The 27,226-nt window shown below is 45.6% G+C and overlaps 1 protein-coding gene across 4 annotated transcripts in view; it reads left to right on the top strand.

Moving 5' to 3' along the window:
* Positions 1-580: 580 nt before the first annotated feature.
* Positions 581-27,226, top strand: part of npnta (nephronectin a) — an 83,583-nt gene continuing 56,937 nt past the window's right edge. The window contains exons 1-4 of one of the 4 annotated variants that reach the window (XM_080195414.1): positions 581-705; positions 812-988; positions 19,781-19,881; positions 27,068-27,118. In XM_080195414.1, coding sequence (XP_080051540.1) covers positions 19,800-19,881; positions 27,068-27,118 — 133 coding nt within the window. In that variant the 5' untranslated portion in view covers positions 581-705; positions 812-988; positions 19,781-19,799. Of the gene's footprint in view, positions 989-17,245; positions 17,791-19,780; positions 19,882-27,067; positions 27,119-27,226 lie in introns of those variants that run through there. The other 3 variants (XM_080195405.1, XM_080195387.1, XM_080195396.1) reach the window with 3 other exon arrangements.

Raw genomic sequence — 27,226 nt, 5'->3', positions numbered from 1 at the left:
GACGAAGGGGCAAACTCCAAAAGCTTGTGGCGTTTACTACCAAATAAACCTGTTGGACTTTAACTTGGTGTAGTGAGACTTCTTGCTGTGTTTACTTCTTGCCAGTCCAATGCTGGCATCTCCACATCAGGAGAATCTGTAACCAGAGGGAGCAAATTTAAGATGATTACAGGAACATTCAGAATGGGAGATTTGTTTTTCCATAAATTGATCTTATGTTCACTGCCTGAAAGGTGGTCAAAGCAGATTCAGCAGTTGCTTTCTAAAGAGAATTGGATTAGTTCTTGAACGGGAAATATTTGTAGGGCTACGGGGAAAGAACAAGCAAGTGGGACTAATTAGTACAAGCTTGGTGGGTTGAGTGGCTGTAATGTTCTCTGAAGTGTAATCACTCCCCAGTGGGTTGATTCCAAAGTTACTTCCATCTATAAAGCTGCATTTATTTTTGAAGAAACTGTTTAAATTTTTTCAACTCTCATTTTCTTTTGAAAACTCATTTACTTCTTGGCAGGTGTAATGATTCCTGGTGTTAAACCAAGCGTTAAATCTGCACATAAAACCACTTATCTCCTGTCTATTTGGACACTCCGTGCTGTAATGGACATAATATCATGGAGCAGCATTAGCTGAAAATAACGTAACTCAACCCAAGCTTTAATTGTTCACGCCTTATTACTCTTTCATTCTCCTTAAGTGATGTAGTCAGTCAGTATTCGTATAACTTTGTGAACTTGTGACTCGGGCTGTACTCGTAATGAGCAAAGAATAGCACAAACCAAGCTAGTTAATACAAGGTCACTTCATTCCCTAGGGTACATCCTTTTTCAGTTTTGTTCATAGCAAAGATGTCTGCATCCAGAATTTCTGAAGAGCCACTTGATGGTAGTCTCAGTCCAGTCTCCAGAGATGTTATCGTCACTCGTTGAAATGATAGGAAAAAGCCCCTCGGATCTTTTAAAAGACTCCCTTCCTCCTCTTAAACTGTAAGGTAAGAATGCATCTTTGAGTAAATCAGCTTTCTGTATCTAATCTGTTTGAATTTCTGTGCCAACTATTGATTTTTTCTTTTGGTTATCAAGACTTGCTTTATTCATCATGCCAGATTTCAGTTATTGCTAATCATCTAGGGAATGTCTGATTAAAGGGATTTAGTTCAGATTGCTCACTAAATATTTACTGATTCAACTTAACTATATTTGTGCTTTGGCGCCATTTGGTTTTTGATTTGTGATTGTTCCTGAGATTTTGACAAACTGTCTCATGTGTATGAGCGCAGTGCACTGCAAGTTCTATATACAGCTCAGACTTAAGGTAGATCAGTGAAAGCCTTCAAGTTTTGCTTTAACAATCCAATTACTCCAGTTTATGCGGTGACACAGATTTCTAAGCTATTGTTCTTTAGAGTTGTAGAATCATACAATGCAGAAGAGGCCCTTCGGCCCATTGAGTCCACACCAAAAACACCTGACCTTCCACCTAATCCTATCAATGAGCACGTGGCCCATAGCCTTGAAGGTTATAATGTGCCAAGTGCTCACCCAGGTACTTTTTAAAGGCTGTGAAGCAACCTGCCTCTGTTACCCTTCCAGACAGTGCATTCCAGACCATCACCACCCTCTGGGTAAAACAATTTTTCCTCACATCCCCCCTAAACCTCCTGCCTTTCATCTTGAACTTATGTCCCCCTTGTGGCTGACCCTTCAACTAAGGGGAACAGCTGCTCCTTATCCATTCTGTCTATGTCTCTTTATTGTGCATCTTCCCTACACATGATCGGTGTATGACCTGATGATGTTTAGAGTAAACTTGGTGATGTAGCATCGGGAGTGGTTCAAGGTAAACGACCAATAAAGAGTTCAGGTTACGTCAGGAAGCGCTAGGTCCTGATCTCAACTTACTTGCAAAGCAATGATAAATATTTTCTGTACATCAGTAAATTAAAAATGTTTACATGATGCTGGCATTTATGGATAATAGTGAAAGATTCTTGTGTGCAACATGTGGGGTTCAATGTTCTAATGCAGTGTGGCTCTGGAAACTTTAATTCGACAGGTAAAGAGAAGTAACATGCTTGGCAAGTCTTAGTATTGCTGTTTGATGTCCCCTTGCATTGCAGAAGGACGGGCAAGCCTCAACCTAATCTTCAGGTGAGGTGCAGAAGAGTAAAGGGAGGGGGATAACTGGACCAAGTTGTACAAACGTAATTCAGCCCCAATTTTAAAATTGTACATTCTGTCTATATTTTTATACTCCCATTATGAATTTCTGTGTCCACATTTATCGTGGAAACTGTAAACTGGTCAATCTGCAATTTCAATCTCCTGCCTGTCCTACCACTGGAAGATGTACTCTCTTCTACCTTCTTCCATCAGGAAAAGGATACAAAGGTGTGAGGTCACATACCAACCTGTCCTGGTCTCCCCATGCCTATGGTATAGTAAATAAAGCCCATCAACACCTCTACTTTCTTAGAAGCCTAAGGAAATTTGGCATGTCTGCTACGACTCTCGCCAGTTTTTACGTATGAATTATAGAGAGCATTCTTTCTGATCGTATCACAGCTAGTTATGGCTCCTTCTCTGTCCAGGATCGCAACAAACCACAAAGGATCATGAATGAAGCCCAGTCCATCATGCAAACCAGCCTTCCACCCATTGATTCTGTCTACACTTCCTGCTGCCTCGGAAAAGCAGCCAGCATAATTAAGGACCCCAATCATCTCAGACATATTCTCTTCCACCTTCTTGCGTCAGGAACATGACACAAAAGTCTGAGATCACGTAGCAATCGATTCATGAACAGCTTCTTCCCTGCTGCCATCAGACATTTTAATGGACCTACCTTATATTAGGTTGATCTTTCTCTATTTACTAGCTATGACTGTAACACTATATTCTGCAGCATCTTCTTTTCTTCTCCCCAATGTACTTTATGTACGGTATATTTTGTCTGTGTAGGACACAAGAAACAATACTTTTCACTGTACCCCAATAGATGTGACAATAATTAATCAAGGTGTAATTCCAGCATGACATTTTTATATAGACAGCTTCCATTACAAAGTAGGCCATGTGCATTTGTAATGGAAAATGTGGACAGGAAGTAGGTAAAAATGCAAGTTCACATACACACTTAGTTCATTGCTCAACACTATGTATACAACGAATTATTCTGAAATGTAATAACTGCTGTATTAGCAAATTAGGCTGCCATTTTACACACAACAAGATCCCATGAAAACAATGCAGTGAATGACCGATTAATCTGTTGATCACGATTGGAGAGGAGTATTGGCCACACACACAAGGAAATACAGTTGTTCTTCAAATGGTGCAACAGGGCTTTTCATGTCTATCTGAACCAACTGAGCAGCTGGTGCAGCCTCAGTGAAATGCCTCGTGTAAAGACTTGCATCCACAACAATGCAGCGCTGATTTGGTACTGAACGGGAGTGCCAACCTGGATTGAGGCCACCCACCATCTTCTGTCTCAGAGCCAAGAGTGCCACCAGCAGCCGTGATGACAATTGCACCAAAACAACGATAATAATCTCTCCCTCAATGTCAACAAAATGAAGGAGATTGCCGTTGACTTCAGGAAGCATGATGGCGATTGTGAGCCTGTCAATGTCAACGGAGGCAAAGTAGAAATGTCGAAAGCTTCAAGTTTTTAGGTGTCCAGATCACTAACAATCTGTCCTGGTCCCCCCATGCCAACAATAAAGCCCACCAATGCCTCTACTTTCTCAGGAGACTAAGAAAATTTGGCATGTCTGCTACAACTCTCACTACCTTTAACAGATGCACCATAGAAAGCATTCTTACTGGTTGTATCGCAGCTTGATACGGCTTCTGCTCTGCCCAAGATCATAAAAAACTACGAAGGATGTAGCCCAGTCCATCACGCAAACCAGCCTCCCAGATGATGAATGGGATGGATAGGATAGAGGTGGAGAGACTCTTCCCACTCAAAGGACAGTAGGACTAGGGGGCACAGCCTCAAGATAAAGGGGGGTGCGGTTTAGAACGGAGTTGAGGAGGAACTTCTTCACTCAAAGGGTGGTGAATCTCTGGAATTCTCTGCCCGTTGAAGTGGTGGAGGCTGCCTAGCTAAATATTTTTAAGACGTGGGTTGATGGGTTTTTGATAAGCGAGGGGATTAAGGGTTATGGGGAGAGGGCGGGAATGTGGAACTGAGCCACGACAGATCAGCCATGATCTTATTGAATGGCGGGGCAGGCTCGAAGGGCTAGATGGCCTGCTCCTGCTCCTATTTCTTATGTTCTTATGTTCATCCACTGACTCTGTCTACAATTCTTGCTGCCTGAGAAAAGCAGCCAGCATAATTAAGGACGCCACACGTCCTAGACATATTCTCTTCTGCCTATTTCCGTCAGGAAAAAGATACAAAAGTCTGAGATTACGTACCAACAGACTCAAGAACAGCTTCTTCCCTGCTGCCATCAGACTTTTGAATGGACCTACATCGCACTAAGTTAAACTTTCTCTACACCCTAGCTATGACTGTTATACTACACTCTGCACTCTCTTTTCCTTCTCTATGAATGGTATGATTTATAGATTTGATTTATAGATTTGATTGTTACATATATTAACATACAGTGAAAAGTATCGTTTCTTGCGTGCTATACAGCCAAAACATACTAATACATGTGGCAACAATAAATCAAGTCAAAACTAGGTTGGTGTCATGAACTTCAAGCTGTGTTATGTTATTATCTTGGAACACACACACCAGTGTGCATTTGTTCTTTATAATGATTAATATACAACAGTAGCATTATTAACCTTTGATTATATTTATTAATTGTCGCTTCATTATTTGGCTGGCATGACTCTCAAGAGCAACAGTGCAGTCAAATAGTGAAATAAATAGAATTGATATTATACAGGCCATTTAAACAGCTAAAATAATATTGAGATTTGATAAATGCAGCGGTATGATATTGCTCTTTGTTATACATTATAAGGCTATCGTTTGCATTTCATGGCTTGTGAGTGGTATATCTTACTTAAAGAAATATCACAGGGCTGATCTTGTTATGCCATTTACTTCAAGTACTCAAGTCTTGCACGCATGTAGCCAAAACCAATTATAGACTTTTTTTTAGGTGCAACAGGATCATTGGGTATGGTTAATTGAACTTTGTTGCTGTAATTCTGTCCTATTTTAAAAGCTTATATTCTGCATTCACTTTCACATTTCCATTATAAATTGCTATGTCCACATTTAAAATGGAATTGCCTATGTAAACTTGCCATGCTGTAGCAACATTAGATGTGTTGCAAAGCCTCTACTCGTGAGAGGTTGTTATTACAGCATGAACAGATCATCGAACTTAAGAACAGAGAAATTAGGAGCAGTAGTAGGCCATTCGGCCCCTCGAGCCTATTCCACTGTTTAATAAGATCGTGACTAATGTGATTGTGCCCTTAACTCCACCTTCCTTCCTACCTTTTCTCCCATTTGATTCCCTTGTCAATCAAAAATCTATTTAATTCAGCCTTAAAAATATTCAAAAACTTGTCTTCCACTGCTCTCTAGAGAAGGAAGTTCCACAACTCTCAGAAAAAAATTTCCCCTCGTCTCTGTCTTAATTGAGAGATCCCTTATTTTTAAACTGCGCCCTCTCATTCTCGCCTGTCCTTCAAGGGGAAACATTCTTTCAGCATCCACCCTTTTGAGTCTCCTCATTAATAAAATCACCTCTTGTTCTTCTAAAATCCAATGAATACAGGCCCTACCTTTCCAACCTTTCTTCATAGGATAATTTCCAGTCGAGTAAACCTTCTCTGAACTACTTATTTCTTATTTATTTCTAAAAATAAAGAGGCTAAAACTGTTCACTCTATTTTAGACACGATCTCACCCGAGTGTAGCAAAGTATCCCTACTTTTATATTCCTTTTTCATGGCAATGCACAATAATATTCAATTTGCCTTCCTAAATACTTGCTGTGATCATTAACTTTTTGTGATTCACGTACAAGGACACCCAGGTCACTCTGTAGCTCAGAGTTCTGCAAACTGTCCCTGTTTAAATAAATGCAGCTATTTTTCATTCTTCCATGGTGGCACAGTGGTTGGTACTGCTGCCTCACAGCATCAGGGATCCGGGTTCAGTCACAGCCTTTGGTGACTGTATGGAGTTTGCACATTCTTCCTGTGTCTGCATGGGCTTCCTCTGAACATAGAACATAGAACATAGAACACTACAGCACAAACAGGCCCTTCGGCCCACGAGTTGCGCCGATCACATCAACACCTACCAATCTATAGACCTATCTATAACCCCCAATCCCATAAAACCCCATATACTCATCCAGAAGTCTTTTAAAAGACCCCAGCGAGTTCGCCTCCACCACCACTGACGGCAGCCGATTCCATTCACTCGCCACCCTCTGAGTGAAAAACTTACCCGTAACATCACTTCTGTACTTTCCTCCCCGCACCTTAAATCTGTGTCCTCTCGTAGCGACCATTTCAACCCGGGGAAATAGCCTCTGAGAATCCACCCTATCTATTCCTCTCAACATTTTATAAACCTCTATCAGGTCGCCTCTCAACCTACGCCTCTCCAGGGAAAAGAGACCCAGCTCCCTCAACCTAACTTCATAAGGCATGCCTCCCAGTCCAGGCAACATCCTTGTAAATCTCCTCTGTACCCTTTCAATAGCTTCTACGTCTTTCCTATAGTGAGGCGACCAGAACTGCGCATAGTACTCCAAATGAGGCCTGACAAGGGTCTTATAAAGTTGCAGCATTACCTCCCGACTCCTAAACTCAATCCCTCGATTAATGAAGGCCAGTACACCATACGCCTTCTTGACCACCTCCTCCACCTGCGAGGCTGATTTAAGAGTCCTGTGGACCCGGACCCCAAGATCCTTCTGCTCTTCAACACTACTAAGACTCCTGCCCTTGATAGTGTACTCGTTCATCCCGTTGGTTCTGCCAAAATGGACGACTACACATTTATCCGCGTTGAAGTCCATCTGCCACTTCTCCGCCCAGTCCTGCGTCCTATTTATGTCCTGCTGCAACTTTTGACATCCTTCCAGACCATCCACAACACCACCGACCTTCGTGTCATCAGCGAACTTACTTACCCATCCCTCCACTTCCTCATCCAGGTCATTTATGAAAATGACAAACAGCAAGGGTCCTAGAACAGATCCCTGGGGCACTCTGAGTGCTCCAGTTTCCTCCCACAGTCCAAAGATGTGCGGGTTAGGAAGATTGGCCGTGTTAAATTGCTTCATTGTGTCCAAAGATGTGTAAGTTAGGGGGATTAGTAGGGTAAATATATGGGATTACAGGGACAGGGTGGTGTATGGGCCTGGGTAAGATGCACTGTTGGAGAGTTGGTGCAGTCTCAATGGGCTGAATGGCCTCCTTCTGCACTGTAGAGATTCATTGAATCTGTGATTCCAGCCAAAATGGAAAAGTTCACATTTTCCCACATTAAGCTTTAAATTTTTGCCCACTCGCAGCCTATTTATATATCCTTTTGCAGACTAGTGTCCTCTTTACAACTTACTTTCCTACTTATCTTCGTTGCATCAGCAAATTTAGAAACTGTACATTTGATCCTGTCATCCAAGTCATTAACATAGACTGTAAATAGTCAAGGCCACAGCATTGATCCCTGTGTACACCACTCTTTACAACTTGCCAACCCAAAAATACCCATTTACCCCTACTCACTGTTTTCTGTTAGCTAATGAATACTGCTAGCTATCCATGCTAATATGTTACCCCTTCCCCCCTACCCCTGAGTTTCTATTTTGTGTAATAACCTTTGATGTGGCACTTTGTCAAATGCCTCTGGAAATCTAAGAACAGCACAACTACAGGTTGGCCTTTTATCCAAGTTGCTTGTTATTTCCTCAAAGAACTCTAATAAATCCATCAAACATGATTTCCCTTCTTACAACACTATGTTGACTCTGTCTGATTGCATTGAGATGTTCTAAGTTCTCCTAACTATAACATCCTTATTAATAGATTCAAACTAGTTTACATTATAAATGTGGGCATGGAAATTTAAGAAATCTTAAAGCACAGAAGGAGACACAGCATGCCTTTATTGGTACTTTTGAAGGAACTATTCCAAATAGTCTCACTAGCCCACTTGTTTCCCTTAACACTGCATATATAGTGGGAAAGGTTGATGGCAAGTGCAAAGATTTTTAATGTATTGTGCATATTAGACCAAATAAATACTTGGTAATGAGCTAAAGCTTGTCATTCAATGCTGGGGATCAGATGACACTCATAAACTGTTCATGTATTACTGTCTGAAGCCATTGATTGAATTATAATCTTAACAAAAGTGTCAGGTATCTATTATTCTATATATATTCCAGACATTTGGTATTTTGACAAAAATTCCTGAGCTGAAACATTAGAACTAATGTGAGATCATTTAGAAACAGCACTTTACTTGAAGTGCCTTCGTGTCTGCCACTGCAAAAGGCATATGAACTCCACAAGCGGCACTTGTAAGGTTTGGGGCTCAAACACAGCATGCTCCTTGGTATCATTTGCTCTGTTAGTTTTTCGAAATGTAGGTGTTGGCCTGAAGGTCATGGGCTCAAGTCCTTCTCCTGTGCTTCAGCACCAAATCCCCGTTGATACTCAAGTGGAGTACCGAGGGCATGCTGCACTGTTACAGGCTGAAATATAAAATCACGGCCCTGTTTGCCTTAGAAGGGAGATGAACCACAGCACTATTTCAAAGAAGAGTAGGGATGCTCTCCCTGTCCAATATTTACACCTCAGTCAGCATCTCAAAAAAAATGATCTGGTCATTCTGACGATGTTGCATGCTGTGCACAAATTTGCTGCCATGCTTCATACACTTAAAGAGTAACTACATCAAGAAGTAAATGGTTGGCTATAAAGTGCTCTGGTGGTACTGAGGTCAGCTTTATAAATGCAAGTTCTTCTTTCCAAATTCTACAAAGGCTGTTCCAAAATGCAAAGGGATGAATTTTCCCATCCTGTCCGCCACGGGAATCGAAGTGGGCAAGGGGTGGACCATGGAAAGGCCCATTGGCCTCAGGTGGGATTTTCCGGTTTTGGGGGAAATGCAGCTGGAAAATCCATCCCAATGGGAATCCTACAGAGTAGGAGTGGCCAGCCATTGGGAACTTGGGAACGTACTTTGGAAATGGAATTGGGTTAATCTAATTTTCTTGGAAAAAGCATATCGCACAGTACTTCTCTTATCTTCCTGTCACATTTTCTTTTTGCTAGTCACCTTGCAAATTCTTGTCATCAATCAACAAAAGAGCGTGAAAGTTCAAGAGGTAGAAAAGGGCAGTTCAACCTGTCAAAGAGTTATGTTCATATGCATTTACGGGATGTGATGTAAATCTGGATCTTCACAATGTTGACTCTAAAAAGGACAGGTCATTTACACGTGTCACAGTAAGTGAGAACTCCTTGTTGTCTATTATACTTGCCTTGAAGTATAAGATGCTGCTAGGTATATAATACTATGGATATCACCAGTGTAATCTATCACAGATGTTATGGTGTTGTATAGATTTGTGACAACAAACCTAGTTACTAATTTGTTTTTAATTTGGATTTTCCATGGCTTTTGCCCATACAAAATCAAGCTGGATCGACTTCCCTTCTGAATGAATGCTGCGGTTATAGATGCAGCGGAGGGGAACTAGAGCGTTAGTGATGGGCCTGAATTTTATGTTTAGGATGTATTCGAAGATGGTGCGGGTGGAAGTGGATATGAAACTCCATGATTATGCGCTGGCCAGCTAGTTAATGGCCATCCAATATGGAAGGTGCTCTGTGAAAGGCCAGGGAGGACAGGTACTGAGAAAAGGCAGTGCGTGGACCAGCGTGCGGGCCAGCACTTCCGGCGTGCAGGCCGGCGCTCTCGGCGTGGGAGCCACGACTTCCAGTGTGCTCCCTCAGGGATGGCCTTCGCAGAGCTGTTTCAGGGACACAATCTTACACAAATCTTAGTCCCCAGATACATTTGTTAATTTTATTTGAGCATTGACTTTCATCCGTCTTGGATCGAGGTTGCAGCTAAAACATAAAAGCAGCCTGGTAAATTGGCCCACCAACAATGGTAAAGACAGACGGGCAATGATAAAATCTTGGTCAATTGCTGTTTAATTATACTTCCAACTTGCGCCCATGTCTGCCAACTGAAATATTGCACAAGGGCACAAAGACATCGGAACATGTGCCTGACGTCTTCTCATGCAATTTTACGTGCTTCCGGGGTTGAGGCGCACACCCACCCGAGCAATATAAAATTCGATGGAGGCCGGAATCTTATCACTGTTTGCGCCTGCAGAATTTTCTCATCCCGCTGCAGTGAATGAAGATTTGGCTGCTGGCCCAATTCTCCAACCTTGCTGAAGTGGGAATGCAGTGTGAACGGCCGGTAAGATCGCATCCGGAGTGTGCAATGGACTTGGCGATGGTGAATTTCCACAAATTAAAAATATGCCAGGAAGTAACAAGAATTAGCAATGAGAATTTTTTTTTCTGCTAAATGAAACAAGCTAAAAGGAATCAGAGCTCAGTGATAGGTCAGTTGTGACTGTAATGAGAAGAATATATTTGCTTTGCGCGGCCAAATCAAGAACGTGACCAATTTAACTATTAAAATGCTAGCTAGCGTTTCTGTCTATTGGCTAGAACTCTGCCGATTCAGTCAATCTTTGTTTCCACAGCTTGAAACCTGGAGGTAGATTCTTACATTTAGTGTTCCCAGCGCAGAGCTTCACCTAGAAATGGTCAGCACTGTTTCCATGATTTTCGATCTGAGCTAAAGAAATTAGTTAACTAACTGGTTCGAATACCACTCTATGTTGAGAAATATGAGCAGTAATGGGCCTTCACTTTGATTCTACATGTTGAAGACTAGAAGAAGATAAGATTCATATGCATAGCTAGGAATCAGATAGTGATGTTGATGTCTGGGGCTAAATATTTGAAGCCAGTCATGATGGGCCAATGGTGGCCGAGCTTCTTAATTGTGGGAGAGCACAGCCTCCCCTGATTAAGTCGAGGAGCGGAAGGTGCTGATGTGGAATTCCCAGATGCCAATGGTGGAGGAATGGATCACAAGAAACTGCAAAGGGGGTTGTGAACATAGCCCAGTCCATCACACAAACCAGCCTCCCATCCACTGACTCCATCTACACTTCCCGCTGCCTTGGAAAAGCAGCCAAGATAATCAAAGACCCCGTGCAACCTGGACATTCTCTCTTCCACCTTCTTCCACTGGGAAAAAGAGGCAAAAGTCTGAGAACATGTAACAGCCAACTCAAGAACAGCATCTTCCCTGCTGCCATCAGACTTTTGGATGGACCTTTAGGTGGGATTTTCCAAACACCCTCATCTCAAAACTGGAAAAGCTCGCCCGAGGTCAACAGACCTTTCAATGATCTACCCCTCGCCCCATCCAATTCCCATTGTGGGTGGAATGGGAAAATTCACCCCATTATTTATATTTCTGTTCACCCTAGCTGTGACTGTAACTCTATATTCTGCACCCTCTCCTTTCCTTCTCCCCTATGTACTCTATGAACAGTATGTTTTGTCTGCGTAGCGCACAAGAAACAACACTTCTCACAGAATCCCAATATATGTGATAGTAATAAATCAAATCAAATCAAAAATTAAATCCTTCGCCATCAGTTCAGATTACCTGAAGGTGCTGGGGATATGGTTCAGAGTAGCTGGGACATGTGAAAACTGGAAGGAATGTATTGCCAAGATTAGACAAAAACTGGGCATGTGAGAGCGATGCTGCCTCCCCATTGTGGGTAAGAACCTGGTCATCAAGTGTGAGATGCTCTCGATGTTGCTGTACGTGGCACAGGTCTGGCTCGTACCTGGGTCCTGTGCTGCAGCAATCACCCAAACCATCTTCATATTCACCAGGAGATCAAAGATGAATCATGTCCAAAGGGCCATCTACAAATTTCCAGATAAGGAGGGAGAAAAGTCCCCAACTTTGCCCTTATCTGATGCACACCTCTGCGTTTGGCTGCATCAAGCTGTGCGTAGGTCTTCGGTAAGCAAACACCAAGGGCACTACGTACCGAGGTTCTACCTCTCCCAGGTTCCAGGGATATGCACTGAGACGAACATCAACTGCTACTGAAAGATCATCACATCAGTGAAAGATGCGATTTGTTCTGCCTGAAATTTACTGATCTTCCAGTGCAAAGAATTTTCCTCGACCAAGTGTTGCAGACTGGCACATTCCAAACCCCAGGACTACGTGCTGGGGAGTGCACTCAAACTTGTAGCAGCTGCGCTAAGGTACGATGGAGAAAGGCCACTGTGTCAGGTCTTTCAGTCAATGTACACTGAGGGGCTACTAACAGAGTGAGACCCCTCGGACTGAGTGCTTAGTCCTAACTGTCTTCACCAAAGATCCTTAGACAGCACCTACCAAACCCACAACCACTTCCATTCAGAAGGTCAAGGACAGTAGATACCTGGGAACACCACCACCTGCGGTTTCCCCTCCAAGCCACTCACCATCCTGACCTGGAAATCTATTCAGAACACAAGTCCTCACTCACCTGATGAAGGAGCCTAACACTTCGAAAGCTAGTACTGCCAAATAAACTCAGTTTCCTCCTATAGCCCAAAGATGTGCAGATTAGATTGATCGGCCATGTGAAATTGGCCCTTTTTGCCCCAAAATGTGTAAGTCAAGGGATCAGTGGGGTAAATGCATGGGGTTATGGGAAATAGGGTTGGGGAATGATCCTGAGAAAGATAATCTGTCGAAGGGTCAGTGCAGACTGGATGGGCCAAATGGCCTCCTTCTGCACTGTGGAGATTCTATGATTCTAGTAGTTTCTCCCAGGGCCCATTCTTCCCTCTTGGGCCTGAACAGCAGTGAACTATTTGACTTTGGCATAATCACAGCTGATTCACCACCACCCCGCACCCCCCCTCCCCCCACCACCACCACCACCACCGCCCCCCCCCCCACCCCCCACCCCCGCCCCCCCCCCAATCTAGACCCTCGAGTCTTGTTGTCGCCCAATGCCCTCTCCAATTACAAACACTTGGGTAATTGATAGGATTCAGGCAAAGGAATCCTTGTATTTGCCTCCTCACTACGCCCTCCTTGGGAATACTCAGGACAATTGGCCGAGACTTGGTGGCTTTTACACACCAAGAAGTGGATCTTTCTAAATTCATGCTACCCATGGCGCACAGTGATCTGTACACCAGAAGTACGGGGTTGGAAACCAAGTAAGATATGATCTATTTCATCACGAACTAACAACTGTTATAAGAACACATGCAGTGTGCCTGTTGCATTGCTATCAGCACTTTGCATACCATGAATAAGACCATCTGTTTTCATGAAAGCAAGCTCTATGTATAGCTAGCCTACTGTACTTAATTGAATCCCATGTGTACAGTGCTGGACTGCCAATTAGCTTAAAATTTCTCTCCAACAGACAGAATTTGCTGTTTCCTAACTATTGAGGTGGAGTGCTCCATGCACCCCCTCTCCATCAAAAAATTATATTCCTAGACAGTGGAGATGTCTTATTGCAAACATCTCCTTAAATTTTCTGAAAATACTCTATTCCTCTACATCTTGATTGTTAGATTCATAGAATCAGACAGTGCAGAAGAGGCCCTTTGGCCCATCGAGTCTGCACCGACACATCTGAACTCCCTCCTAATCCCATTTACCAGCACTTGGCCAAAGCCCTGAATGTTATGATGTGCCAAGTGCTCATCCCGGTACTTTTTGAAGCATGTGAGGCAACCGCCTCTACCACCCTCCTAGGCAGTGCATTCCAGACCATCACCACCCTCTGGGCAAAAACATTTTTCCTTACGCCTTACCTTGAACCTATATTCCCCTTCAACTAAGGGGAACAGCTGCTCCCTATCCACTCTGTCCATGTCCCTCATAATCTTGCACACCTCAATCAGGTCGCCGGTCAGTCTTCTCTGCTCCAACGAAAACAACCCAAACCTACCCAACCTCTCTTCATAACTTAAATGTTCCATCCCAGGCAGCATCTTGATGAATCTCCTCTGCACCCCCTCTGGTGCAATCACATTTTTCCGATAATGTGGCCACCAGAGCTGCACACAGTACTCTAGCTGTGGTCTCATCAAAGTCCTATACAACTCTGACATGACTTCCCTGTATAATTTAAGCATTGCTGGCTTCCTTTAATTCTTGTAATGAATCCGACTTGCACCTTGCGACTGAATGATGAGATGAATAGGTTGACTAGTACAAGCCAATAGAGGTGTACAGAGGGTAAACTATACAAATTCTGGTGTGTAACCTGGCATTACAAAGGTATATCATTACCCATAAGGCACACCACCTCCAGTCACTATGTGTATCTAATTAGAAGCTCAGGTGCACGGGAAGAGCAAGTTTGCCACTGGAATTTTAGGGTAGCATAGTAGTTAGCGCTGCTGCCTCACGTCACTAGGGACCCGGATTCAATTCCTGGCTTGGGTAACTGTGCAAAGTCTGCACATTCTTCCCATATCTGCATGGGTTTCCTTTGGGTGTTCCGGTTTCCTCCCACAGTTTGAAAGATGTACTGGTTAGATGCATTGGCCGTGCTAAATTCTCCCTCAGTGTACCTGAACAGGCGCCGGAGTGTGGCGACTAGGGGATTTTCACAGTAACTTCATTGCAGTGGTAATGTTAAGCCTACTTGTGACACTAATAAATAAACTTTAAAGCTTTAAACTGAGCCCATAACATTTTGCTTGGCATGTTCCCACACGGGCTTGGCCTTCAGCAGAGTATGTGTAAACACTGTTTAAAATACGGATGTGACAACTGCAGCCCTCGGGGCTGTTTAAGCTGCTGTGTATTTTAACAGCAACACCTAAGCAATGCAGAGCTGGAGGAGCCACCCCTCTCTCTCCGCCCTGAGCAATACACTGGTCACACGACACCAGCCTAACACCCGGCTGTCCCAGCAGTTAAACACACTTCAGTGTCACTGGGTTACTATTTACCATGACTGTCACTGTCTGGCCCATTCGACAGGTGAATCGGGGTCAGAGTGCCCGTGAGTCTACCCGCCTGCGCCAGGAAGTGGGGTATGAGGAGCCCGAATATCGTCTGGATTGGTTTGCAACCCTTTCCGTGGAGTGAAGCCTCCAGCTCACTCATTGCAAACCAGACACACTTCACAATGTGAATGCAGTAACTTAGGCTGTGATTTACCCATCCCGCTGTGCTAATTTTTGACAACAGCGTGTCGGGGGAACCCGTGGTGGCAGATTTGTGGTGTTTGCACAAGCGTTCGCACCCTGCTTGTGTCTCCCAGCTCCGGATTTCCGGCGGTGTCTGCTCTGCACCTGAAATTGGTGGGGAAATGCAGAAATGATTTAAATAATCATTTCCCTCCAATTTAAATGAGATTAGTGGGCCCAGGCCTGAAGTGTTTCACTCCAATGGGATTTGCAGTAGCTCCCCACTTTCAGGGAGCTAGCTTCGTTACCCCACTAGAATGATGGGGGGCAATCGGGGCCCCCCCTGATGGTCAGGCGGCTGGGGGGGGGTGTGGTGCCCCCTGGGCATTGGCACCCTGATAGTGCCAGTCTGCACCCTTGGCACAGCCCACTGGGCAGGCACATTGGCACTGCCCACCAAGCATTGGGTAGTGCCAGGGGGCAGGGCCCAATGGGGTTGGGGCCTGATGGAAGCAGGGCCTAAGAGGCAATCAGTGGGGGTGTAGGAGCTCCCGCTGCCACTCTGCTCAGCAATGGACAGGGCAGCTGGGGCTTCAGCCTGCTGGGGGGGGGGGGAGGGGTTTGGAACTGTAGGATGGGTGTTTGGGACTGCGAGGATTTGACTGTGGGGGGAGGGAATTGGGAGTGGGGGACGGTGGAGAGATTGGGGTGGGTGAGGTGCGGTTGGGGCTGGGCCCAATCTCGGCATTGACAGATCAGCGCATGCGGAGTGGCCCACTCAGTGCGCTGATTCCAGCCTCTCCAGTGGGAATAGGCCCCACCCCTGAAGCTGAACAATATTCATGCTGGTGGCCTCTGCAGGGCACAGAGTGTGTGGAAGATTCTTCTCTGAACTCCCACTGAAAAAACCTATGTGAATTACTCCAGTTTTCCTGCGAATTCGACACTCAGGATTTTTTTTGAGAGAATTCCGCCCTCCGTGTCTGTAAAACAGTTCAGTCCGGTTTTTTCCCCTGCCCTTTCATTCTCACATCTACCATTTCTCCCCATTTTCCTTTTTTCACCATCTTTCTCTCTTACGCTTTGTCTCATTCTTCTTCTCGCATTATTTCTTCTTAATCATACTGTCTCCCTCTTTCCCAATGTTGCTCTTCATTCTATCTCTCTTCCTCTATCTCAGAATTTTTCTTCACCTGCCATCCTGTTCTCTCCTTTTCCCACTGTCACTCGCTCTGCTTCCATTCCTCTTTATTTTGTCTCTTTTAACATTCTCTCATCACAAAGGTTAGCACTGACTGCCAGCAGCAGTGGGTCAGTCAGGTCAGGAGGCAGGGTAGTTGGGAGGGTGAGATTAGGGGTATGTTGTGGGTGTATGTATGTAAGGGCATGTGCGTGTATGGGGGGGGGGGGGGGACTGTGTCTGTGGGACGTTTGTGTGTGGGGGTGAGAGTGTGACTGTGGGGGGATGGGTGTGTGAGGGGTGTGTCTGTGGGGTGTGCATGTGGGGAGAGGGTGTGTGCTTGGGGTGTGTGTGTGAGGGGAGGGGGTGTGTGTGTGGGGGCGGTTAGGGGGATGTGTGTATGGGGCATGTGTGTGTCAGTGGGTGTGTTTGTGGGGGGGGTTGTGTTGGAGGGGGTGTGTCTGTGGGCAGTGTGTGTCAAGTGGGTGAGTCTGTGGGGGGGTGTGTCTGTAGGGGGGTGAGTTTGCGGAGGGCGGGGATGTGTTGGAGAGTGTGTCTGTGTGGGGGATGTGTGTTGTGCGTGGGGGCTGTTGTGAGGGGGTGGTGTCTATAGGAGGAGTGTGTCTGTAGGTGTGTGTGTCTGTAGGGGTGTATGTGTGTGTGGGGGCGGGTGGTATGTGTTGTGCTTGGGGGCTGTTGTGAGGGGGTGGTGTCTATAGGGGGGTGCGTCTGTAGGGGTGTGTGTGTGTGTGGGGGGGGGATATGTGTTGTGCTTGGGGGCTGTTGTGAGGGGGGTGTGGCTGCAGGGGGGGTGAGTCTGTGGTGGGTGGGTGTGTGTGTTAGGAGGGAGTGGTTCACCTTCTTCACGCTCTGCAAACCCTCCACTTCTGACAGAGCAAGTCAAACCTCTCCCACTCATTGCTGCAACTCTCCGAGCCCTTGACAGAGGGGAAGCGAACCCTCCCACTGCAACATCTGCTCTCCAGCACAGAGACAGAGAGAGAGGGGAAAGTGGCAGTACCGAATCCACCCTGCACCGGATCCCTGACACCGCAGCCAGTGCAGGAACACTGAAGTTGGGGTCAGTCCTCCAGAGAACGGGAATTTACCCAGCGGATTACAGGAGCAGGAGAAGAGGGTGGGTTTGTGGGGAGAGCTGCGAAGGAGTTGGAGGGGGTTAGAGCAGGCACTTGGAGCACCGAGCCTGCTGTGTACAGAGGCAAGCCGGCACAGGGGAGGCTTTCCCCGGGGAGCAGACAGCAATCCGTGCCGCCGCTGGATCGGGAGACGGAGAGGGATTGCAATGAGGGGCTCGCTGCTCCAGTTGTTGGCCATGTCCACATTTTATTTCTGTGTCACAGCAGAGGAAAGCGACAGGAGCCGGTAAGAGGGAGAAACTCAAGAGAGACATTCCCTGTAACACGGGAGACTAAAAATATAAATCAAATCAATTCACTATACCCTCTGTTTTTATTAGAATGTCTTTTTTTCTTTGTGAACTTTATACCCAAATTAAATCAAATTATACACCGTTTAATGCAGTGTAACACCTGCTATGTTTGACAGTGGAATGTTGAGGAAATGTCCCATGGCGTTTCATTTCATTTCAAAGCATTTTTTAAACATTTTTTAAAAAAATAACCAGGGAAGATAAATCTCACTCGCTGTCTCGGGGAAACGTGCGCCTAGTCTCAGATGGCGGAGATTAAATGCTGTCAGACACTCAGGCACCCGTTTTTGCTTTTCAAGCCGGTGCTTGTGCGATGTTGCAGTTCCAGGGGGAATGCAACAGTTCATTATCCGTGTGCCCCGCAGCTTCTCCGGGCGCGCCGGTTCCACTTGGACAACAAGTGAGCCAGGGAGCGGAGTGTGGTCTCCTCCCAGTCTCTGATTCAACCACCATCTCCTTCCCCCCCACCCCCCCAAAAAAAATACACCCGTGCCTGAACATCACACAGCACTGCAAGAGGCCATTCGGCCCGATGCTGACTCTTCCCATTCATAGGGAATTAGGGAATGGACCATTCAGCCCCTCCAAGTCTCAAACTGATCTGTATCTCAGCTCCATTCAACCGTCATGGGTTCCATAACACTCTCCATCCCCATTTCCCCCCCTCCAGATTCTCTCCCCCCCCCCTCCAGATTCTCTCCTCCCCCCCCAGATTCTCTCCTCCCCCCCCAGATTCTCTCCTCCCCCCCCAGATTCTCTCTCCCCCCCCCCTCCAGAATCCCCTCAGGTTTCCCCCACCAGTGTACCCCCAGGTAACTCTCAAATGTTCCCCCTGGATTCTGCCCCCAGATTCCCCCCACCAAATTCCCCCAGGTCCCCCACATTCTGCCCAAATATCTCCCAGATTTACCGCACCAGAATCCCCCCAGATTTTCCCCACCAGGGTCCCCCCAGATTCCTCGCAGACTCCCTCCTCACCCACCGATTTTCCCCCACCCCCAGATTCCCGCCCAACATTTCCTTTTCTAAGCAGAGGTTGAGATTATCTCAGGCAGTGCATCCGAGATCACAACAACTCACTGCGTTAATTACCTTCACTTCTCTCCCCTTTCCACCTACTTGGGTTCATGTATCATCCGACTCAAGAACAGCTTCTTCCCTGCTGCCATCAGACTTTTGAATGGACCTAAGTTGATCTTTCTCTACACCCTACCTATGACTGTAACACTAATTCTGCACCCTCTCTTTTCATTCACAACAAACGTATGCTTTGTCTGTGTAGCACGCAAGAAACAATGCTTTTCACTATACTAATACATGCGACAATAATAAGTCAGATCAAAATTACTTTCCTTTACTGACCGTATTGCCAATGGGAATAGATTCTGCTAATGTATCCCATCACTCACACACTCAAAAAAACACACACACACACACACGCACACCCCTCCGAAATCATAGAAACTCTTCAGTGCAGAAGGAGACCATTCAGCCTCAATCCCACCCAGGTCCTATTTCCGTAAATCCACATATTTACCCTGCTAATCCCTCTAATCTATGCATCCCGGGACACTAAGAGGCAATTTAGCATAACCAATCCACCTAATCTGGACACCTCTGGACTGTGGGAGGAAACCAGAGCACTTGGAGGTGACCCGTGCAGACACGGAGAGAACGTGTAAACTCCACACAGACAGTGACCCAAGCCGGGAATAGAACCCAGGTCCCTGGAGCTGAGATGCAGCAGTGCTAACCACTGTGCCATCATGCTGCCCGTACGGTGCAAAATTAGTGCAGGTGGAGCTAGGCACCCGCACCCTGCACACCCTTAACATCACTGCTTGCAATCTTTTGATCTGTATCTGTATCTGTGCCTCTCCTTCTCTCCTTCCTGACCAGATTCTGATTTTGTTTTGTGTCCAGGGTCCGCAAGCGCCGCGCTATGTTGGGAGGAATGTGCCGCTACGGGCTTCGGATGGACTGCTGCTGGGGATGGATCCGACGCCCCTGGGGCCAGTGTCAACGTGAGTACTGCAGTCTGCCAGCATGGGGCTTTTACACTCACCGCTGGGGCTATTAAATACAGCTGGGGCTTTTAGACTCATATTTGGGAGCTTTTAGATTCATAGCTGGGAGCTTTTAGACTCAGCTGGGGCTTTTTATACTCACAATCGGGGCTATTAAACACAGCTGGGGGCTTTTTACGCTCACAACTGGGCGCTTTTACACTCAAAGCTGGGGCTATTAAATACAGCTGGGGGCTTTTTACACTCACAGCTGGGGCTATTACACGTACAGCTGAGACTTTCAAATACAAGAGGGGCCATTAGACACATAGGTAATGTTTATAAAGACAACCGGGGCTTTTACGCAACCTCAGGATTTTTGTACAAGCGAATCAAGGGTTTTCAGTCACTGTTAACTTTCACATAGCTGGTATTTTCACACACAGTTGGTTTGGGATTTTGCACACATCGAGGATTATTATACCTCCAGGGCATATAAGAAATGCCAAATGGGGCAATTGCACTAAGTTCTGGCTTGGCAATATTAACAGTTACATCACTGGGTATTTAATCAGCACTTCTTTACTCACTGGAAATGAGACTTTTATACAGTGCTGACTGATACACTGGTGATCTAAACACAGCAATAAACTCTCTTGAACAGAGAGTTTATTAAACAGCAGATGACAAAGTGACTATAAGAACATAAGAAATAGGAGCACACTGCACTATTGCACACTGTTGAGAGGGACATGCACACAGTAGTATATATTGTCTAAGTGACTTTGGACAGAGAAGTGCCACGTCATTCATTATTCCTGTGGAAGAGGTGGGCCTTCTACACAGACCTGGAGCTGGGTGCCTGCACACTGATGATCCTGGTAATGGCAGCAAAGATTTGGATGCGGGTGCAGCACTGTGCCACAGTGGTTAGCACTGCTGCTTCACAGTGCCAGAGACCTGGGTCAGATTCCTGGCTTGGGTCACTGTCTGTGTGGCGTTTGCACATTCTCCCCATGTCTGCGTGGGTTTCCTCTGGGTGCTCTGGTTTTCTCCCACAGTCCAAAGATGTGCGGGTTAGGTGGATTGGCCATGCTAAATTTCCCCTTTATGTTGGGGACTGACTAGGGTAAATGCATGGGGTGATGGGGATAGGATCTGGGTGGGTTGTGGTGGCTGCACTGTAAGATTCTATGATTCTATTAAGTTTACAGAGGATAAAGTATGAGAGACCTGCCATGAGTGTGTTGGAAGAGCCGAGTCTAAAGGCCAAAGACATGACTGAGATGGCAAAATTACATTGATGGATCAGATCAGCCATGACCTTATTGAATGGCGGAACAGGCTTGAGGGACTGAATGGCCTCCTCCTGTTCCTAACTTGTATGTACACTGTCAGATCATTTTAAACATCTTGATCAGATCACCCCCTCAAATCTTCTCTGTATCTCATGGGGTACCAGCCCAGTTAATGCAACCCGCTCTCAATGCAACCGTTTTTGCCCTGCCCTTACAAGTGGAGTAAGGCTGGTAGTATAGCCAGAACTCAAGCACTTTCCTCTACACGGAGTGGGGCTTTAACTTTCACACAAACCAAAGGCCAGTGAACATTTACATCTTACCAGAAGTGTTTGCACATTTGCACGGGGACACACGCACATCACGTTAAGGGCTATTGTATTCATTGACCACTACAGGTGGATATGCTGCTGGCTGGGGTTTTTAGATGCGGATGGCTTTTAGGCAATGTTAATTGCTTCTCGCGAAGCCTGGGTGAAGTTTGTGTTTGCACTTGCTTGTCAGGTGTCCTTGTATTCGGGGAGCATGTATATCCTGCTGAGCTTTTATACGCTTGGACCTATGGCAATTTTGCAAATGACGTTATTGACACTGTAACTGAAATGCATATTACTGTGTGACCTTGAATACATTTCAGGTTGTTAAGACATTCTCGGTATAACTTAAAACTGCATGTTCCCTGTGTTCACAAAGTGGCCCGTTTTGGATCGGTGGGACTGAAACATTTGGCTCCGTGCCACACAGATCCTGATAGCGTGCAAATTCCTCCGAGCGAAAAAATAAAGCAGGTCATTCCTTTCTGCCCTGGCAGCCAGAGCCCAGCATCTCTCCCACACTCAGCCCCTGCTGGCAAAGATTTGGCTGTAGTTCACTTCTTTGGCTGCAGATGGCGAGTTCTTCATTGTCCTTCTTGGGACAGAGAGACGGAGGACCCAGTTGCTCCAGTTGAGATTTATGGTTTTAGTTTCAATACCAAGCGAAAGAGAGAGTGTCTCCAGAGAGCCTGTTCCAACGTCAAGGGGTCGCGCGGCCAATTCTCTTGGGGTGAGGGTAAAGTCCTCAGAAACTTGAAGGGAGCGGTGGACAAGTTACAGCACAGAGGCAGACCATTCGGTCCATCGTGCCAGTGTTGGCTTGGTGAAAGAGCTGTCCGATTTCTCCCTCTCGTCTTGCTCTCTCCCCACCCTCCCACCCCATAGGCCTGCGTTTTTATTTTTTCCTTTTCAGATTCAATCCAAGTCATTTTTGAAAGAGATTATTGAACCTGTTTCCACCAACATTTCAGGCAGTGCATTCCACATCATAACTCAGTGCATTTAAAAAAAAAGCTTCTCATATTTCCTCTCGTTCTTTTGCCAATTACATGGAATCTCTGATCTTTGGATACTGACACTCTTGCCAGTGAAAACAGTTTATCCCTGCAAACTCTTATCCAAATCTTTCCTAATTGTGAACACCACAGTTACATTTCCCTTTAACCATCTCTCTGCTAAAGAGAACAAAGACAGTTTCTGTACTCTTTCCACACAAGAGCAGACTCTCATCCCCATACCAGTAATCTCTGCACAATACTCTAGCTGAGCGTTAACCAGTCTTTATAAAAAGATTCAGCATGACCTCCTTGCTTTTGTTGTCTTTGTCTCTAGCTCAACAACCTTATCAACTCCTCCTGCCACCTCAGATGTGTGTGTGTGTGAACCCCTTTCGCTCATCCTCAGGATTGAGAATTCCCAGTGGATGGAAAGTGATTGCACGTTTAATTAATTTTCCTGTTCACTACTGGAAATTGAACAGTAAAACATTAAACCCCCTAGCAAGAAGGTGGTTTAGGGGCTGCGGAAGGAGGGATGCTCCAGTTTCCTCCCACAATCTGAAAGACGTGCTGGTTAAGTGCATTGGCCATGCTAAATTCTCCCTCACTGTAACCAAACAGGTGCTGGAATGTGGCAACTAGGGAATTTTCACTGTAACTTCATTGCAGGGTTAATGTAAGCCTACTTGTGACATAAATAAATAAATAAACTCATATGTAACATGTTTAAAGCCCATTGTTATAATTCAGGTCAGAAACTGCGAAGAGTTTTATGAAGCTCGCCTGGATTATAAGTTTTGTACTTTGAATTTGGCTATGATAAGCAAGATATGTTTCACCTCGGATATGATTCAATTGATCCACTAGGGAGTTTTTATCAAATAATGTTTATTTAAGAATATAGTTAACATGTATAGAAATAAAATTAGCAATAACTTTTATCAGTTATAAACAAACAACCACAATAATGTATAACCCTTAACAAATATATGTAAAACATTCCAATCAAACAAAACTTCCCATAGACAATACCCTTTCCACAGATTTAACACAGCAAGGACTAATGCTCGCACAATACTGGAACTGAATTCTTTGGTTGGAGAATTGAAATCCTGCCTTCTCAGCCCTGTAACTCCTAGCAGCCCTCTGGATGTATCCAGAACAGTTTGGAGTCAGAACAGCTTCTCAGAACACCAGGGAGACTCTCTGGTCAAGCCACCAACAGCAGATTCTCTGTGCCAAGAAGGCAAGAAGCCTTGCTTCCAGCTAACCAGCAGAATTTCCAAAACCAGGGAGAGAGAGAAAAACACTTCTTTTCAGTTTGATGTCCCTTCTAAAACTAAACTGCTGCCAGTCAAACAGAAAATGACACTTTAAATTCACTAGGAAGGAAATAAACCATCCAAAAACCCATGACCTTCCTCCTAACAATGCAGCATCATAAAAAAATCCCAGAGTAAAAATGAACACCCCCATTTCAGCCATTGAAGCAGCAATAAAAGGACTTCTATAGACAGCCCAGCAACACTGAGAGCTGAGGGTGTGAGAGCTGCAGAGAACATGATTTTTTAAAAAAATCCCTTAAAGGTGCACTAATGTCACTCCAGCGATTTCACTATCATGGTGGCACAGCGCTCAACACTGCTGCGTCATAGCATCAGGGACCCGGGTTCAATTATGGCCTTGGGTGACTGTATGGAGTTTGTACATTTTCCATGTGTCTGCATGGGTTTCCTCTGGGTGTTCTGGTTTCTTCCTACAGTCCAAAGGTGAGCAGGTTAGGTGGATTGGCTATAGTAAATTGTCTCCTTGTGTCCCAAGATGTGTAGGTTAGAATAATTAGCCATGGAAAATGTGTGGGGTTACGGGGATAGGGCAGGGGTGAGGGCCTGTGTAAACTACCCTGTCAGAGAGTCAGTGCAGACTTGATGGGCTGAATGGACTCTTTCTGTGCAGTAGGGATTCTATGATCATATTGGTATTTTAGCAAATGGTACTCACGGCCCTGAAAGACCTGACTGTTTCATTCACGTACCCAGTAGCAGCGAGGAGTTATGTATTGTAGAATCACAGTAGGAGGCCTTTTGATTCGTCCTATCCTTTTTGAAAGAGTTAACCAATTAGCCCCACCCATCCGTTCTTTCCCCATGTAACTGGGCATTGCCCCCATCACACAGGAGCCAGCCTTTCTGTAATGTGAAGGTTAGTTCCGTATAGTATCATTGAGAAAAATAGTTCTCTGCTTGCAATTTAATTTGCCCACTCAAATTGTAGTTATTGTACAGTGATGGGAGGTACAATATATTCTCTGGACTAACTCATTTACTACGAGTCTTCTAATTTCAGACAAAAAGCTCCGTCACACAGGAGTTTTCACTGTCAATTTCCAGGTCTGAGTTTGTAATCCATAAAATATCAAATGTAGCCCAATATTCTAATTGACTTACAATTAAAGGTTCAGGGGGAAATCACAGAATTGTTACTGTGCAGGGGGAGGCTATTCGGCCCATTATGTCTGCTCCAGCTCTCCAACCAAGCATTATGACTTAGTGCCATTCTCCTGCCTTTTCCCCGTACTCCTGTGCATTGTTTCTATTGGCACAATCGTCTGATATCCTCTTGAATGCCTCGAATGAACCTGCCTTCACCACACTTCCAGGGAGAGCACTTTCACACCGCTCACTGTAAGAAAAAGATTTTTTTCTCACTTCACATTTGCTTCTTTTGCAAATCACCTTAAAATCTGTGCTCTCTCGTTCTCATTCCTTTTCTGAGCAGAACGGTTTCTCTCTATTTGCTCTGTCCAGCACCCCTCATGATCTTGAATATCTCTATCGCATCTCCTCTTGGCTGCCTTCCCTCCAAGGAGAACAGTCCCAACCTCTCCGATCTATCTTCATAACTGAAGTTTCTCACCCCTGGAACCATTCTTGTAAAACTCTCTGCCCTCTCTCCAATGTGTACTGCAAGGCTGCCCTGTAAGACTTTTCAAGGATGCTTCAGAAAGCACAGAAGCTTTGGGCTCCAGCGAATAATAACACAGGTGGCTGTCACAGAGCGTGGGGATTGATACTGTTCGCTTGCTGATAAACTGCAAAGCCTGAGTTCCTCACAGAGACGTATTTCACAACGACCAATGCATGTAATTTAATCAGATGGCGGTAAATGCCTGCTTTGGACTGGGTGATTATCACTGAGAATCAGTGAACACCAGGCAGTGGCAACAAATGCAAATTGACCTCCCTAAGAGAACAAATGTATAACTGGATTGAGAGGCAGATCTAATGGAGAGAAGCACGCCTGTTTCACAGGCTAGATCCCACTGGCTCATTAATGTGATGGGTTAATTCTGAGTTCCCAGAGTGGTCTTTGACGAACAAAAACAATTCCCCCATGACCCATGTTATGTGTTGCAGAGAGTTTTCAATGTTGTATGTTCTTTTGTGTGTGTCAGTCAGTTTGTCTGTGTATGTGTGTCTCTCTGTCTCTGTCTGTGTGTGCCTCTGTCTCTGTGTGTGTGTGTCTCTGTGTGTGTGTGTCTCTGTGTGTGTGTGTCTCTGTGTGTGTGTGTCTCTGTGTGTGTGTGTCTCTGTGTGTGTGTGCCTCTGTGTGTGTGTGCCTCTGTCTCTGTGTGTGTGTGTGCCTCTGTCTCTGTGTGTGTGTGTGCCTCTGTCTCTGTGTGTGTGTGTGTGCCTCTGTCTGTGTGTGTGTGTGTGCCTCTGTCTCTGTGTGTGTGTGCCTCTGTCTCTGTGTGTGTGTGCCTCTGTCTCTGTGTGTGTGTGTGCCTCTGTCTCTGTGTGTGTGTGTGCCTCTGTCTCTGTGTGTGTGTGCCTCTGTCTCTGTGTGTGTGTGCCTCTGTCTCTGTGTGTGTGTGCCTCTGTCTCTGTGTGTGTGTGTGCCTCTGTCTCTGTGTGTGTGTGTGTGCCTCTGTCTCTGTGTGTGTGTGCGCCTGTCTCTGTGTGTGTGTGCGCCTGTCTCTGTGTGTGTGTGTGCCTCTGTATGTGTGTGTGTGTGTGTGTGTGTATGTGCCTCTGTCTGTGTGTGTGTGTGTGTGTGCGCCTCTGTGTGTGTGTGTGTGTGTGTGTGTGTGTGTGTGTGCGCCTCTGTCTGTCTGTGTGTGTGTGTGTGTGTGCGCCTCTGTGTGTATGTGTCTCTGTGTATGTGTGTGTGTGCGCCTCTGTCTCTGTGTGTGCGTTTGTGCGCCTCTGTCTGTGTGTGTGTGTGTGTGCACCTCTGTCTGTGTGTGTGTGTGCACCTCTGTGTGTGTGTGTGTGTGTGTGTGTGTGCGCCTCTGTCTGTGTGTGCGTGTGCGCCTCTGTGTGTGCGTGTGCGCCTCTGTCTGTGTGTGCGTGTGCGCCTCTGTCTGTGTGTGCGTGTGCGCCTCTGTCTGTGTGTGCGTGTGCGCCTCTGTCTGTGTCTGTCTGTGTGTGTGTTTGTGTGCCTGCGTCTCTGTGTGTGTATATGTGCCTGTGTCTGTGTTTGTGTGTGTCTGTGTCTGTGTGTGTGTCTGTGTGCACTGGAATGTGGCTTATTGACAAAATCAAGGCCAACCTCCTAAAAAGGCTTTGGAATTCTCTGGATATTTGTTTTCCAGCTTTCATCCCGTTAATGCAGAGAATATGTCGAATAACGTACCCTCTGAAAGGTTAGCTTAACATATTTCTTACAATAATTTTGTTAATTCTTGGCTTGGAGACAAGGTATGTGAAGAATAGAGTGATTTTGATGACAGGTGTCTGCTGTGGCTCAGTGT

Source organism: Carcharhinus amblyrhynchos, chromosome 1, assembly GCF_965287045.1.
Source record: "Carcharhinus amblyrhynchos chromosome 1, sCarAmb.v2.hapA, whole genome shotgun sequence".
Classification (NCBI taxonomy): Eukaryota; Metazoa; Chordata; class Chondrichthyes; order Carcharhiniformes; family Carcharhinidae; genus Carcharhinus; species Carcharhinus amblyrhynchos.
The sequence above is the reverse complement of the archived record's forward strand: the minus strand, read 5'-3'. Positions and strand labels throughout refer to the sequence as shown.